General features: G+C 36.4%; 1 protein-coding gene across 5 annotated transcripts; it reads right to left on the bottom strand.

The window, feature by feature from the left end:
* Positions 1–4985: 4985 nt before the first annotated feature.
* On the bottom strand, positions 4986–13076 carry LOC112560481. Of its 5 annotated transcripts, XM_025232373.1 has the most exons (4): positions 12692–12742; positions 11785–11890; positions 7971–8212; positions 4986–7597 (listed from the first exon to the last, which is right to left on the bottom strand). In XM_025232373.1, the coding sequence occupies exons 3-4, from the start codon at positions 8188–8190 to the stop codon at positions 6954–6956; spliced, it is 864 nt and encodes a 287-aa protein (XP_025088158.1). In that variant the 5' UTR covers positions 8191–8212; positions 11785–11890; positions 12692–12742; the 3' UTR covers positions 4986–6953. The 5 variants fall into 5 exon arrangements, with proteins under 5 accessions (XP_025088158.1, XP_025088160.1, XP_025088157.1 ...); XM_025232375.1 differs by lacking the exons at positions 11785–11890; positions 12692–12742 and adding an exon at positions 12788–13076; XM_025232372.1 differs by lacking the exon at positions 11785–11890 and having other exon boundaries at positions 12692–12845.
* Positions 13077–13387: the final 311 nt, after the last annotated feature.

Below are 13387 nucleotides of genomic sequence, written 5' to 3'. Positions count from 1 at the left end.
GTTTCAGACTTATTGCTAGAATTGTGTGCATCGGAAGATGACTTATATTGGGCAGATTGAGAGTTTTTCATTGTCCTTGAAGTTCTTGCATATATGTAGATACTGCCATGCTATAAAAGAAAAATGTCTACCATGATAAAGCGGTTCGGTGGCGCAACGGTTAGCGCCTGTCACCAATACAGTGAAGGTTGGCTGCTCAGAGTTTATTTCTCGTCTCGGGCACGCTGTTCTTTCTCTGCACGTGGCATCTGTTTACAGGGCTGGCTGCTTTGCCGTAATATAGCCTCAGTTGTTGGCACGGCGTAAAACACCAATTTCCCCCCTCTACCATGATGAATGGGATAAATTTAAAACTGAAAATTTGCTTACTTTCATTTTCAGGAGAGTGGGTAGGCCTGCAAGACCACAGACATAATTTGTGTTATTAAACTACATGTACATTTAAAGTTTTCAGCGGCCAGAATAGTTCATGGGTTAATATTTATGATACTGTTTACCTTTTTTTAGTTAACTTTACAAGATATGCAGTATTTTTTTTTTTAGTTTCTCTTGGCTTTGTTACTTTCTGCCTTGTCAGGAAATTCTGGTAGGTATCTTGTCTACATGACTGCAGCTCGTAACTTTTTGATCTCCTGCTATGACACAATACAATATTAAGTGTCACATAAAAAGGGCTTTTTGCATTTACAAAAATTCACAAATTTCATCAGTATTTAAACAAGCTAGCTTTATTACAACTTTATTTTTAATATCAATTTTATATCATTTTATAGGAACACCCATGTTTAGTTGTTAAAAGAAAATTTGTTCACTTACTGTTTTCCCTTTTCTTCACCATGCTGCCATTTTTACCTCTATCAAGTTTTTATAAAGCATTCTAGCCCTGATAAAGACATACTGAATATATTTCCTTGCAGTGTATGGTTATAGCAATAGGCTATAGCTATAACATGATTGAGCTATAACATGTTGCCAGTTTTAACTGCTGTTAGGAATGAAAGGCTGTGTAAAGAGTTTGAACACATATTTCTGTTTGGAAACCAGGTCCAAAAAAGTGGAAACCAGGTCATTTAATTGCTCTAAACTCCAGGGCTAAGTTGCTCGAGTTTTCTGCTTATTTATAAGTGCCCTTTACAAGTTCAGTCCCCTTTAACTTTATGGGCACTTTAATGTGTGTAAAAGATACAAATCCATTTGAGATGCGTTGTGTGAAGTACTAGCAATATCAAGAAACCACGAATAGTTTTCATCTGTTTCTAACGTGCTTTATTTTATAAATGACTAAGTGTGTAGTTCTTTTCATTTGACTGCAAATTAGAGAAAATAGCTCTGCATTCCATTCGGTGGATACACCTTGCAAGTTTCGGTTTCTTCAAATGACCTTAAAAGTTTAAATTGAGGGTGCGTTTTATTTTTTAACCTGCTGTTTGGAACAGCTTTCTGTGTCAAACTTTGCCAGCATTACAAGCAGAAAAATTGCATGTTCAGTTGATTTCAATAATACATATTTTTTGTGACTAAAAGACTTATTCTGCCATTCTGCTCAATTTTTCAGTTACTTTCCAACATTTTCCTCTGCTTTGCATTTTCTGTGTGTGAATGAATCTTGGAGCTTCTATCAAGAGGGACTTACATGTGGCAAACACAGTGGTGGTTTTTTTTTTTTTTTTTTTTTTGCGTCTTTAGAATATTTATATCAGTAACAAAATATTTATATCAGTAACAAAACATCTGTAAACATTAATGTTAAAGTTCCATTCCTTTAAATGGGGAACACAACATCAAATGCACGGTGGGAAGAAAAACATAAATCCATATCTATCTCTGCGTCTTTAGAATATTTAGATCAGTAACAAAACATCTGTAAACATTAAACTTTAACCTTAAAGTTCCATTCCTTTAAATGGGGAACACATCAAAGGCACGGTGAGAACAAAAACAATCCTTTTCCGCATAATCATGCCAGTGACTGATGTTTTCTTTGAGGCTGAAAATGGATCCAAGGAACATTTCTATTATGTTGACTCGTCCTCAAGATGTTGCATGATCAATTTATGAATCTCAAACTCCAATCGTTGTAATTTTGCATCACTCAATTTCGATGTGATTTGCTGAAAATGTAAGAAAATGAACTGGCTTCTTGAAAACTTTCTAGATGTTACCCGTGTCGATTTTGGTGTGGGATCATTCACATCTTCATTTGAAGATGAATCCTCAGCAAATTCATCCATAATATTATCAGTGGTCATCCTGGTCACTTCGAAGCCCAGCAACGGCATGCTCTCAATGGCCGCCACATCTCTTTGTCCCTCCTTGACCTTCCAGTGGCATATGAGTTTTGGGGACACCTCTTACTCTTTTTTTCCATTCTTGATGTCTCCTTCACAAAACCGTTAAAGGAAGTCAACACAGTGTTTTTTGTAGTCTATTTGTATGTGCCTTTAGTTTATGATTGCTTATGCTGGAATCTTTGTTTTGATGGTCTTATTACTGGGATGTTTATGGAATTTAATATAAAGTGGGTTCATGTAATTGTTTGGTAATGTCTTGTGTTTTTCCACAGTTTGCACATTTATCTTTCTTTCTAAACCATGTGACTATATGTTTTTGTCACAGCCACAGAATTTTTTCAAAGCTTCTTATTACATTTGTTTCTGTGTGATTGTATATGAGAGCATGATATTTTTAAAAGCTTCTTCCGGTACCTGGCATTGTAATCACAGCTTCAGGCTCCTATCTTTGCAGATACATTTTATTGACTCCAACAAGGAACTGAAGAAGGTGATTGCCATCGGAAATAAATCAGTTTTTAAACCTGTTATGTGGGAAAGAAGGAAACGACTGAAGCCACTTTTAGAATGTATATACTGCAAACTTTAAGTAAATACATATACTCATAGAAGCAATTTTTTTTAATGTGTCAGGGTTGCAACGAATTATGTGAAGTCCAAAGACTATTTCATGAAAAACTTTTGTAAAATGCAGTTTTCTGTCCTTCATTCTTGCTGACCCACATGACTTTTGACAAAGTTTACCATTTTTCATGTGCCCAGTTTTTGTCATTTTACTTGGAGCTTCTATGGTGAGGAGACAGGCATATTTAAAAGTTGCTGCTGCTGTTGCATTTCCACAAGTTTTCACATACAGACCTTGTCATGTGTTCACAAGAGTACTATTGTATAGCTGCATGGATTGATGAAGGTACACATGTGGCTGTCTACATAAACTAATGATGCTTAAGTTTTAAGGCAGAGGGTCTAAATCTCAGGAGCTGCTGACATCATGCTGAAATTAATCATTTTTGTCTTCTTTTTTATGTGGGTATAAGTTTTCCAGTCTTTAGTGACGTTAGGGTCACAGTTGGGCGTCTTTTTAATATTCAGGATGCCCCACAACCAAATTACATTTGAGCAAATACTGCATTTATTTGGTTTTTCATCACGTGACATAAACATACTGAAAATATATAGAAATGGAAGGCACATCTCGTTATTGTTAGGGCATTAGAAATATTGGAGGTTTCCATGCAGGAGAGCTATAGGTGATGCTCACCTGAGTGCCCAACTTCTCCCTTGATTCTTCCACTACAGCATGACAGTGAAACTGCTCGATGGTCAAAACTTGTTTAAAATGTCATATTACCAAAGGGTGTGTGTGCAATCATTAGCTACTACGTTTTTTTATTTCTTTTTTTTCAGTTTGAAAATGGTGGAGCAGAAATGTGACATGAATGTGTTAACTGTTATATTTCCAAGGGGTGCAAATTGCGCAGTACAGGAATAAAATTACACAGTTGTGCTAAACTTTTGCGAGTCTTGGTTTATGTGAATGTAATTAGAATGTACTGTTGTTTTATGAAGCACTTTTCTCCTTGGTGTTTATAAAATGCTTGCAAAATTTGGTTATCAAACAGATTTTCTTTATTCTTTATTTCATAGTATCAAAAATACTACTATAACTCCCCCAACTCAAACATTTATTTATTGATTTGTTGGTTCTTGAAGGAAAGATTGTATATATTTGATTGAGTGAAAACATTCTATTTTTCTACAAGTAAGCTAACTTTCAGGTTTAAGTGTGTTTACGACAGGTAGCAGCAGTTTCTAGTTCGACTACAGAATATAGTTAGATTACAAAATTTCATCTATTCCTCAAGGTGAACTGCATTTGTGACGACATTTTAAACATACCAGTTCGTATTGAAAGGGCATTATTAGGAATATTTTAATTTTATTTTTATAGCTTTAGTGTTAATGAAATGTTTATTAAGCAGATACTCCACCATATTTGTTTATAGTATAAGCATATTTATTTGTTATAATAGTCTTTTAGTGTTCCCTGTAATTTGTATTCAACAAATTAAGTATTTTAACTGACCAGTAGCATATTGTGGCCCTAGTGCTGAAAACAGTTCACTGTGGAAGACATATCTTTCTTCTTCATTTTTTTCGTCACAGTAGGGGAAGGGAAAGAAATAGGGCAAAAACCTTTTTTTCTTTCCATTTTGTGACATTCTGTATTTTTACTTGTAAGATCTCCCTGGAAATTTTGGTAGTACCGTGTAAATTTACTGAAGAGAAATAGATTTGCGCAAATAATGAATAAAGTTGCTTATGTTCATGTCATTTTTTTTGCTTTGTCACTCATCGTTTAGTGAAGATCATAGTTGCTTCTATATTAATCAGGAATTTAAAACTAGAAAGAAATGCATTAAATAACAGAATTCATCCCATACCTATCTAATTCTCAAGGGAATAATTTTATGTAACCTCAGATTTTTAGCCCCAGCAAAGCAGCAAAATAACATTCATAAAGGAAACTAAAGGAAAACCAGAAAAGATGAGTGCATAGCTTAATCCAGTGCATGCGCATCATAAACTATTTATTCCCTTGCATGGGATGGCAGACTTTGTCTGTTTGGTCTCAACAAAACCAAATCTGTAATAATAATGCTTCCTCCATATGACCTGTAATAAAAACAGGCATAACTGTGGAAAATACGTTTATTGTTATTCTCTAATTAATGCTACAAGCAGTTCATAGGTTCGCTCTAATATAAAGTAACAGAAGCAAGAAACAACATGCATAGGCAACTGTGCATGCACACACAGCTGCCTAATCATTTACAATTGATCCAAAACTAAAAACAATGCTGATGCAAACATACTTGAGGCATAACTAATGGCATTTTGAGTATTTAAAACCAGGCACAAGTGCGCACACATACACACAAAATATATGGTTTCACAATAAAGGACATATATTTTTCTACATTCGAAGAGGTACATCAAGTCTTCACCTAAGTCGGTCACAAATGGACAATCACTGCAAAGCTCGTGCAAAAAATTGCTATGTGTTTACAAGGAGCTGCTTGCATATACATAATTAGAATTAGTTTAGTGGCCGTGGCATTGCACTTGGAATGATAAAAGAAAATAATCAGGCCTATCCTATACATATGCACATACTACTCCTCTTTCTCACTTGCTCTCTCTTCCACATTCCCTTTCTATCACAGACATAGACACAGCCCACGGTGACTAGACATGACCCACACATTGCAGAGTCAACCAAAACACACATGTAAGCAGGTACTAAATGGATGCTTGGCTGCCCACCAGCACTGTACATGACCCTCACAGACTGCAAAAGGACACATTCAACTAGTATTGGTCGTGACACGAGCTACGGTGGAGTTCGGAAAGACTATCAACACAAGTATCGTTAGCTTAATGTGCATCTAAACAGGACATTCCTAAACAAAAACGCACAAAAAAGAAAATTAGACCCATTCTTTGACAACTTTAAAGCATCTTTCCGAGAACTATTCTCGCCACACTATTTCTGGACTATATGTAATAGGCTGTTGTCAAAATCAGAAAAAAGTGGGAAGGGTGATAAATTTTACAAGGAATATACTTGCTCCATAATGTGTTTTTTGCAAATGAAAAGTTACAAGTACTGGCCCTTCATTCTTAGTCTGTGCCAGCTACCTTATATTGTAATGTTTCAAGGCATTCTTTTTTTTTTATTATTTCATATTATATGCTCTGCATATGACAAGGCCAGTCCTACCAATTTCTAACTGCACTATCAATGGACTTCATAACTTAAAAGATCACAACAATTTTCAATTTGATAAACTTGTGTTTTAAAGGCCAAACTTATACCTTATGGTGGGAAGAATGATTCTATCTGAGAAAGGGAGTGAGAATCACTTGCAATGCTGGCTACCCTATCTTCATTACTTCTGTCTGGCTCAACAAGCTTTCCTTAGAAAATGTTTGCTTTAAAAGTACTACGTGTGCATATGTCAATAAATTTCTGGGGAAATACAGCCTTCACTGTATTGGTGACAGGGGCACACTGGAAGCCCAGCTTTAATAATAATAATAATGCAATGAAGATTAAATGTTCTAATGTTGTGCTTCTAGGCAGTGGACCGTTCTTCCCTATCAAATTCACTATTCTGGTTCTAAGGCAGTAATTCACTCAGGACTGCTCTAGATTCACAACACTGCTTGTCCCACCACCGCTAAATGTGAGCTTTTCTATACTAAAACATTGTAAGTAAGGTAGGGATAACCTGAGCTAACATCATCGATATTTAGTTGCAAGAAAAAAAAATCAATATCTTAAAGAAATAAAACTACTAAAAAAAATTGAGATATACTTCCTCAACACTGCACAATGCATGAAATAAAAAATGCTTGAACTACATACAAAACAGACTTCATTCTGGCCCATATAAATAGTTCTCAGGCAAATCATTTAACAAAAAGTCAAGCACTGCTCACCACTTTGTATAATGAAACATTTAAAGCTATTCTCCCCAAAAAAACTTTATTAACTCAACGTAAAGAAAATACTTAAGTTTAAAAGTATCCTGATCATGTCTAATAAGAAAATGCATCTTTTATGATGCTCCTTTTAAGCTGTGATGAAAATTTATGTTAAAAAGATGTTGGAGTCAGGGCATTTAATTCTTTTTTATTTATTTTCACATCACTCTTTGGACTGCTTAACCAGTCCATCAGCTGGCTTGACAAAGGTTTTATGTCCTTTCTCAAACTTCCTGCTTGAGATGAATTTGAAAACTCTGTCTTTATAAAATCTGGACAGTCTTCCAGTCTTTGTGACTTTTCTGAAGCCCATTTCCCATGTTTATCTAGCTGCAGACTTACACTGGTTTCAGCATTCTGTGGGGAACAGTCTACACATTCTGTTACTTTCGACAGTCTCTGCTCTTTTTCTTGAACTGCCATGCAGTCAGTTTCTGCCAGAGCATTATCCAATCGCTTTGAAAGTTTGGGGCTGGGTGGAGCACTCAGTGAGTTCATCTCCCGTGGTTTAAGCTCATGGCCATAAACTCTTAAGTTCTTCTGAAAGGATGACAAGATCTTGCTGCTGCTGTAAACAGGTCCAGTCTCATAGCGCTGAGCTGAACTGTTAGTTTCCTGCAAAGCATCAGTAAATGTAGAGTTGCACAACTTCTGTGTGGGATGATTTGGCATTAAAGCTGATGTCACCATTAACTCCTGTCGCTGAGAAGAAGTCACTGTCGAGGTGACCTCCCTTCCTTTCTGTTTTTGCAGATCTGTTGATCAAAACAGGATCTCTTAAATCACTTAGAAATTTTTTAATAAAAAAAAAAACAGGACAATTATTTTACATCATTATGTACTGCTTAAAACCCAAAAATTGCAATAAATGAAATTTATAAGGGGACAAGCAGAAAATGTAGCTAGACACATGTAACTACACAATCATTTTAAAGCATCCAAAAAATATAAATAAAAGCTGCTAACCTAACAGTGCAACCATTCACCAATTTTACCAAATCTCATTTTATAAAGTACATATAAAAATCATTTTGACACTTACCTCATTACAAAACAGAAATAAAAGCTTCTGGTTTGGGCCAAGAAAAAGGCATTTGATAAAACCAAGTAAACTCTAAACATACTCACGTGAAGTCAAAGTAATGGCTCCAACATTCATTGATGGCTGAGAGTAACTCTTCTTTAGTTTTCCTACAGTTTCTGGTGGTAACTGAAAATATGGTGGTGGAACTAATGGAGGAGGAGACAGAACTGTATTAAAGTCCTGCTCGTATCGATACCATGATCTGTCGATTGGTATTCCAAAGGTCCCTGTGGTTCCATGAGTACTGGGAAGTTCTTTTGACATTCTGACCTCTTGCTTTAAAGTTCTGAAAAAAGTATATCTACTTCTTAGTCTTAGAGATATTTTATTGTATCCACAAGGAAAACAAACCCCCCACCCCAAAAAATAAAACCCACAAACTTACAACACACCACAGCATTAGACAGAATAGAAGAAAAGAAAACTGCAAGAATATAAAAATAAAAAGTGGAGTTGCTCAAAGATTGACAGAAGCATATTGCATAATCTATGAACACTATGACTTCTTCCCTGGAAAAATAATCTTTAAGCTGTATTTGAAAAGGAAAAAGTCCATTTTATTGCATTCATTGCCGAATAGTAAAACAAGTGCTTTTAATTATTAAGATTTTCTGTAAAATTTAAAGTATTAAACTGCACCAAACATAAAAAATTAAACCCCAAAATAAGCAAATAAAAACAGGCTTTAGCAAAAAACCCCTGAAATTTGTCAATCGGATAAAAGGCCAAAGAAGTAATTAATTTGAATGGTAATGAATGTTCCTGGCATCATTTAATTTGAATGGTAATGAATGTTCCTGGCATCATTCAATACAAAACCTTGCTATGTTTAAGCTGGGGTTTTACATCACACTAATATGCTACAAAAACTGTGGACTTTAATTTCTAGTTGTCATTCTGGTTACCTGGTAGTTCTGGGACTTCAACATACTACACTTATGCATATCAATGAAGTGGCCACAGAAACAGTAGTAACATCATTATAAAATTTTAAGTGATTCACAATGTGAAGATACTTTGTGATTTCTTAATTAGTACCTAAAACAAGTTTTTTAAACAAGTGTTTAATTACAATACTTTTAAGGCATAATAATTTTTATGAAAATAAATAACACATCTAAACGAAAATTCTCAATGCGCTAAAATCAAGTTTCAATCGCCACCTTTCAGCAATTTGGTGCAGCTTCATGAGACACAAACTGAACACACCGATCATAGTGTTACTTACGTATTGAGTTTACTTAAAACAATGCTCATGCTGCTGGATACAACCGAGACTCCCATCGAGAAATTTTTCGGGTGCCTCGTCCACCTCTATCAGCCCCAGAATTTCTTCTCTATCAGAAGACGCTCTTATTCACTCACAAAGAAACGTTGGTGATGCAACCTTGCCTGTGGGGGTGAACTTTTGTTTACTAACAATAATCCCCCTCCCGATCCGCGGATTGGCCACCAAAAAAGGCAATAGGTCAACTCCTACAGCGAAAAAGAATGATTGGCTGAGATGGACTGGTCACGCAGCTTTTACGTGAGAAGAGCGTGTCCCCCATCTGAGGGTCTGTAAGAGGCCGAGTAGGCGATTACGGTAGCATTGACCAAACTTGTATAAGTCATGAGCCCCACGACTGTGCTTGCTACCAACGCGCGAACATCTAACGTCACAAGAAAACTGGTTTCCGCGTCGTCCCCCGTTGAGCGTTGCATAATATAGCGGTCTGTCGTAAAAGTGATGGAAGGGCCGGTGTTCAACACTTTCCGTACATTTCTACAGATTTCAAGTCGATCGTCATAGGAAAATATGTCTGTTATTTCACAATAAAGACCTTTGGACAGTAAAGGTCTTCTCTGTCCTAGAGTATATTTGTAAAGCGCATTGCGCTATGTATAAATCTCATTTTTACTGGCGTTAACATTGGGTTATTTCTAATTGCCCCTTGAATATCAGCTGACGAACGAAGAATAATCAAAAGGAAACAAAGTAGTAAATCAACCAAACCAATTTTAAAAAGAAAATAATGCTTTCTTCTTATCACAAAAGCAACATTTTGATCCACGGTTTGTCCTAGCCATGCGTCTCTCATACCGCACAAATCGACACACCTAAACGTCCCCTCCTCTGACCTATTCAATTTCGGTGCTTGGCGTGTTTCCCACCCCACAAAATGGTTCTGTGCAAATGGGTACAAAAATCTGTTGGCACGGTAAAGGATGTAAGATGAGACGGACGCAGTCTCTGAAATGTAGGGAGGGGGTCCTCATAACGTACTTTGCCAAGATCATGTCGACATTAAAGGGCACATTGGGAGGTGATTGCATGGTGTTTTACGCCGTGCCAGCAACTGAGGCTATATTACGGCAAGGCAGCCAGCCATGTAAACAGATGCCACGTGCATAGAAAGAACAGCGTGCCCGAGACGAGAAATATACTCAGGGCAGCCAGGCTTCACTGTATTGGTGACAGGGGCACATTGGGAGCCCAGCTTTAAATAATAATAATGCAATGAAGATTAAATGTTCTAATGTTGTGCTTCTAGGCAGTGGACCTCTTCTTCCCTATCACATTCACTATTCTGATTCTAAGGCAGTAATCAATCGGTCATTGAAAACTTCTGTTTATAAAGTATATTATACTTGATCTTTCGTGGTCATTTTTACCATTATGCATCAGCACAAATACATTTTTAGTCATGTTTTTTTTTAAATGTCTAACTTAACTTTCATTACCTGCGTATTCTTTATCCTGTGGCTCAGTAGGTGAATGTGTTTTACACATAGCATGTTATTGATAGCAAGTATTTGTAATGACATTAATTTCTTATCGCTGGTAAGCGCAGAGTGCAACCTGTATGGAAAAAGCACTCGATCATTATTTCTTGTGTGGTTTTGTGGCAACATTTCTACTCTATAAAATATAAATAATCCCTGATCTGCCTACTAGATCAATTTCAAATGGCTCGAGATAATTATATCTACTGAAGGCAAAATGCAGACCATGCTCCGCCCCTTCTTTGTGAGCTTCGTTGGCTGCCAGTTGGTGCTTGCATTGATTACAAGATTGCTATAGAGTATAGACTGTACTACCATTCAGAATTTCTGAGCAATGACCTTGAGATACTCTCTTTAATCAAGATGGGTAATCTTTTTCAAAGATGGCAATAAACAATTAAAGGACACAACCAAACATCCTGGGTTTTTTAAAATTGTCAGACTGAATGCCATTGGAGTGGAAAAAAACTTCTCTCCAAGACTCAAATAAACTAATACTAAATGACAATGTATCCTAGTTTGCAATCTCCAGGTGCAAATGACTGGTTGGCTGGACTAGAAATATCTACTCAAGACTTAACCATAAAGTTCTTCTGTTTTTTTCATGTACAACAGTACAAGTAAGTAATGTATGTATATTACAAAATATGTAGTATACGTTTATGTTAGTAACACTACAAACAAATCACACTACCACAATACTCCACACAACCAGCTGCCTCACAAACAACAACAAAAAAAAACCCCTGAACTTTACCACCATCCTTATTCAACAATTTGGTTACTTTATCAAGAATTAAAGCAGTCTGAAATTCATAAGAAACAAGCAAACTAGGCAAATTCAATTTTAAAACAATTATTTGTAAAATAAGAGGCTAAAAACCTGTTATCTCACTAACATATACTTACCCTATCTGAACCATTCTCACACACTAAATGAGTTGCCACAGTCTTTGCAATCTGAATGTTGGTATTACTTTGATAGTGCACACATATATTCACTTCCCAAACAGCTGACTGCCCGCAGAGCCGATATCGTCTTTGATGGGCTAAAGACTATATACTGGCATTACCCAGTTCGAAATGTCTTACATTAGCTGCCAGCAGGTGTGTCAACAAGGGTTCTTCGCGATTGGATACAATGTAGGGTAAGAAGGTTGTACGTCAAGGTTATTCGAAATAGACCCTACGTCTTGTCCTAGAATCAGAGCAAAATAACACTTGCTGAATGGGTAATAACTTATTTCATTGATAGTTGATACTTTTAAAAAATACAATTTTCTTTAACGTTTTTGACCGAATTTTTCGTCCGCATTACTTGCCAATCACGTCGCCAAATCCACGACCTTTTTATTCGCAACAAGCATGGATTAAACTTTAAATCATTTTTCCTCATAACAACTACAATATTTAGAGTGTCAGTGCAAAAAACTGCTGTGCATACTAATGTACAACACTACAGTAAAATCCTCAGATCAGCTGATCTAACAGAGATACGTCAATAAACCATTATCATGTCCATAAATAAAGAAAGCATGATAAACGTTTCATTCGTTTGTATGAGTTAGAAATGTGCCTCTACCAATACAACTCGCACGGTGCTCATGCACTGACGTGGTATTGCCACGAACTTCTTTACGTCCGTGGTATTGCGCTTCATGGCTTCAGCCATTTTTCCGAGGGCTTCAAGTTCAGTGGAAGTCTACATTACAGCTTCTAACCCCGTTACATTTGACAAAAATGTGTCTAATGACAAAACTTTGTGACTTCATAAGATCAAATTTTTCTGATAATTCTACGTTAAACGTTAACTAATCAGAAACAGATGTTATGGGAAACGTTATTTTGCATCAGCTGCGAGTCGATAATCTCTACGTCCGTGGTTAATCTAAAGCTGACAGCGTTGCTTGCAGATTGTCTCTGCTCAGCTACCTCTTTGTGTTCAAATACACTAATCATACTTAACAATATGTACAATACATAAGCATCATGTACTCACCAACAAAGAGCATAATAATGACGAACCGGTAGTAATAATTTTGGTTATTGTCTGTATCTTAACAAATGGGTCAGCTGGCTTGCCTCCCTTTCTAACCTGTGACGTAGGCAAGGTCAACAATGTCGTGCTCCCGTTACTGCGCATTGTGTACTCGCAGCATTTTGTATCGCAGAGACCGAGGGCCGAAAAAAAAATCATACACACAATCCCATTAAATATGAATACGTCCTATAAGGAATCACTTACACCCTGGCGGAAGACGTTACACTGTCAAAAGTGAAGCTAAGCAACATATACGCAACGTGTCCGTTCCATTTCTGAAATACGACAAAGTATATAATTCTTGACAAAAAATAATGGAATGAATTTATCTAGCCCATAGAGAAGATACATTATTTTAAAGGTAACTTGCACTCTTTCACGTTAATGATAGGAATATCATGCCAGTGGCGTAGGAAGATCCTCGATCGTCTTTTAGGGGGAAACTCTTACGATCGATGGATCCATATTGACCGTCAAAGACATTAATTTGCACTCGCGCATTACCAAAAAAGGAAGGGATGCGTGAGTGCAGCCACGCTCACACACAGTGGGTTCAGTGTTAAATGACAAAGCAAATGAAAGTCACTGAAAAATGACAAACTTATCACAATAAATGATGTACGTAATATTCAATGGATAAATTTTGTAATCATA

The sequence above is a fragment of the Pomacea canaliculata genome, linkage group LG3 (genome assembly GCF_003073045.1).
Source record: "Pomacea canaliculata isolate SZHN2017 linkage group LG3, ASM307304v1, whole genome shotgun sequence".
NCBI classification, from domain to species: domain Eukaryota; kingdom Metazoa; phylum Mollusca; class Gastropoda; order Architaenioglossa; family Ampullariidae; genus Pomacea; species Pomacea canaliculata.
Note: the sequence above shows the minus strand (reverse complement) of the source record. Positions and strands in the feature narration are given on the sequence as shown.

Excerpts from the sequence above, each read along its gene's own strand:
- LOC112560481 (XM_025232370.1), bottom strand. The coding sequence starts at position 9,210 with ATGGGAGTCTCGGTTGTATCCAGCAGCATGAGCATTGTTTTAAGTAAA. Across the intron at positions 8,213-9,154 it reads GTTTTAAGTAAACTCAATAC|AACTTTAAAGCAAGAGGTCA; the intron begins GTAAGTAACACT and ends TACTTTTTTCAG. Across the intron at positions 7,598-7,970 it reads AGCCATTACTTTGACTTCAC|ATCTGCAAAAACAGAAAGGA; the intron begins GTGAGTATGTTT and ends TTTGATCAACAG.